This window comes from Rhinoderma darwinii, chromosome 8, assembly GCF_050947455.1.
Source record: "Rhinoderma darwinii isolate aRhiDar2 chromosome 8, aRhiDar2.hap1, whole genome shotgun sequence".
NCBI lineage: Eukaryota > Metazoa > Chordata > Amphibia > Anura > Rhinodermatidae > Rhinoderma > Rhinoderma darwinii.
In genome coordinates this window covers 50,168,298-50,171,755 of record NC_134694.1, presented here as the reverse complement: position 1 = coordinate 50,171,755, position 3,458 = coordinate 50,168,298, and the positions used below count along the sequence as shown (strand labels likewise).

Genomic DNA, 3,458 nt, shown 5'->3' with positions numbered 1-3,458 from the left:
ATGGGATTGTGGAAGGGCTGGCGGCGTCTAAAGAGGCGGTCGCGGTATCAGTGCAGACCGAGAAGCAAAAAGACGGCGATAGGGTGCGTCTTGATGATCGTGCTCGTGGCGAGGTGTATGTTTGCTTTGAAGGTCCGTTGGGGGCGCACTTAAAACAGGAGGTCCGCGAGCGAATCTGGAGGGACGAGTATGTGGAGATTTTTTCTCTTCTGCCACTTGCTAAATTCAATTTGGATAAAGGCAAGCGGGACGAGAGTAAGAAGGAGGAGGAGGAACGTCGGCGGTATAGGCTTATCCCGCAGACGTTCGTCAATTGGTCGCAGGCGTTTGCCATTTTAGCCAGCGTGATCGGAGAGAAGACGCCAGAAAATTGCTCGGAGTTATTTTGCTATTTTGATGCTATCGGGGAAGCTCATAGGGCATACGGGGGGCAGGCATGGTTTAGGTACGATGAGCAATTGCGTCAGCGAAAGGCGGTTCGTCGGGCGATTCGGTGGGACCAGAAGGATATTGCGCTTTGGTTGAGGGTGACGGCTCCGGTGAAGGAGTCCTTTCCCGGGAGTGTTGGCTAAGGAGGTCAGTCCAGTCAGGCCGGGCAAGGTTCAGGGGCAAAACTGGGATTCTGCTGGCAATTTAACGATTGCCAGTGTAAGTTCGGGGCCACGTGTAAGTTCAAGCACGTGTGTTCAGAATGTAATGGTTCATCCCACGGGGCTGTAAAATGTATGCGGAAGAAGCGGTCAGGGAACCAGTCCTCCTCGGCTGGTCAAGGGGTTGTCGCCGGTGAGGGTGGAAAGGATGGTCCCGTATTTAAATGAGTATCCGGATAGGGTTGCGGCCAAGTTAATTTATGAAGGTTTTTGTGTTGGTTTCATTATTCCTCCACCTCCGTATGAGGTTCCGGTGACGCGGCGCAATCTTAAGTCGGCTTACTTGCATGCCGAGGTCGTGTCGGAAAAACTGTTTAAAGAAGTTTCGTTGGGTCGCATGGCGGGGCCATTTGTTGATCCGCCAATAAAGGATTTAGTGGTGTCCCCATTGGGTATTGTGCCAAAGCGAGAGCCTAAAAAATTTCGTTTAATTCAACATTTATAGTTTCCCAAGGGTTCGTCGGTGAATGATGGGATTGATCACGAGTTGTGCTCCGTTGTGTATACATCATTCGACAAGGCGGTGGGGCTAGTTCGCGCGGCGGGGCCCGGCGCGCTGTTAGCAAAAACCGACATAGAGGCGGCTTTCCGGTTGTTGCCAGTTCATCCAGAGAGCCAACGATTGTTGGGTTGTTTTTGGAAAGGGGCTTTTTATGTGGATAGGTGTCTGCCGATGGGGTGTTCCCTTTCTTGCGCGTATTTCGAGGCATTTAGTAGCTTCGTGGAATGGGTAACGAAGGGAGTAGCCGGGGTCGACTCTTTGATACATTACCTCGATGATTTTTTGTGCGTCGGCCCGGGGGGTTTGCCTATTTGCGGTAATTTGCTTCATTCATTGCAGACGGTTGCGAGGGATTTTGGGATCCCTTTGGCGCCAGAAAAGACTGAGGGCCCGGTATCTACCATTTGATTTTTAGGAATTGAAATTGATTCGGTGGCAATGGAGTGTCGTCTTCCTGCGGATAAGCTAAGGTCATTGAGTCAGGAGGTACGTCGGGCTTGTAGGTTGAGAAAAATTACGTTGCGCGATCTCCAGTCGCTGCTGGGGAAGTTGAATTTCGCTTGCCGGATTATGCCGATGGGGAGGGTTTTTAGTAGACGTTTGGCGGCTGCGACGGCGGGGGTTCGTGTGCCACATCACTTTGTGCGGCTCAAAGAAGAGCACCGGGCTGATCTGCAGGTTTGGGACGATTTTCTGGGTCAGTATAATGGTCCCTCGCTATGGATGGCTCCAGCGCAGGATACGAGTGACTTAAATTTTTTTACAGATGCGGCTGGAGCAGGTGGCTTTGGAGCGTACGGGGGTGGTCCTTGGTGTGCGGGTAACTGGCCGGCTAGCTGGGTGTCCAGTGGACTCACACGGAATCTGGCCCTGCTCGAGCTGTTCCCTATCGTGGTGGCGGCAACCATTTGGGGGGACAGGCTCAGGGATAAGAAGGTCCGTTTTTACTGCGACAACATGGGGGTGGTGCTGGCCATTAATAACATCACTGCATCCTCTCCTCCGGTAGTTCAGTTGTTGCGACATTTAGTTTTGGTGTGTTTGTCTTTGAACGCGTGGGTGGTGGCGGTACATGTGCCGGGGGTACGGAATTGTATCGCTGATGCTCTGTCTCGCTCGCAGTGGGATCGATTTCGTCAATTGGCACCGGGAGCGGAGCGTCTCGGTTTGGTTTTTCCGGAACATCTCTGGGATCTGGTTTCGGTCCCGTAGAGCGATTGGTGGAAAGGTCATTGGCATGTACGACATGGAGTGCTTATTCTGCTTGTTGGAAGCAGTGGGATGAGTGGGTAAGAGAGTTGGGTAACGTCAGCACGGATCAAGACAGGTTGGTGGCACTTTTGTACTGGTTGGCGGACGCCTGGGAGGCGGGGTTTTCGTTGGCAAAGGTCAATCGTTTCATTTCTGCGTTGGCTTTTGGTTTTAAGTTGCGGGGCTTTCGGGATGTGTCTAAGGAATTTCTAGTGGGACAGGCTTTAAAGGGTCTGCGTCGAGGTAGGGTCGAAGCGGATTGTAGAAGGCCCGTATCGTTTTCTCTCCTCATCTCTTTGGGCGTATCGCTAGTGTCTGTCTGTCGTTCTTCATCCGAGGTTGTGTTATTTCAGTTAGCATTTTCCTTAGCGTTTTTTGGGGCACTTAGAATTGGCGAGTTGGTTTCACCTAGTACCAAGCGGGCAGGGGGGTTGAGACTGGAGGAGGTGAGTCTATATGAAGATAGACTCGAGGTATGGTTGCGGCGGTCAAAAACTGACCAACTGGGTAAAGGAAAGCGGATAGTTTTGTTTGCCCTCCCGGGATCGGCGATGTGTCCGGTCGCTTGCATGCGTGCTTTTAAACCACAGGTGGGGTCGCCCGAGTTGCCGTTGCTATGTCACGAGGATGGGTCATTCTTGTCCAGATATCAATTTGGCGCAGTATTTAAAAAATGCTTGGCGGCGGTCGCCGTCGCGGCGGGCCCTTACTCATCTCATTCCTTCAGGATTGGCGCAGCAACCGAGGCGGGGCGCTGGGGGCTGGATGACGAGGGGGTGCGGCGCATTGGCCGTTGGGAGTCCAACAGGTTTAGGTCCTACGTGCGCCCCCATTTGTTATGAGTCATGTTGTTATTGGGTGAAAAAGTTTGTGTGCTTGTATTTAACTTTCTTTTCCGTTTCAGATCAGCTTCCGTGTCTTGTGTGGTTGTTGGGCCACTCTTACGTGCATTGGGGGGCTTTGAGGGCAGACGTCTGCCCTGACGGTCGCCAGCTGCGCATTCCGCGGCAGGACGCGGTTTTGCATTGGCTGGGATTTAGAGGTATGTTGTGGAG

At 52.5% G+C, this 3,458-nt stretch overlaps 1 protein-coding gene across 1 annotated transcript; it reads left to right on the top strand.

The window, feature by feature from the left end:
• On the top strand, positions 1–3,245 carry LOC142659979 (uncharacterized). Its single transcript, XM_075836626.1, has 2 exons — positions 1–83; positions 2,480–3,245. The coding sequence occupies exons 1-2, from the start codon at positions 1–3 to the stop codon at positions 3,243–3,245; spliced, it is 849 nt and encodes a 282-aa protein (XP_075692741.1).
• Positions 3,246–3,458: the final 213 nt, after the last annotated feature.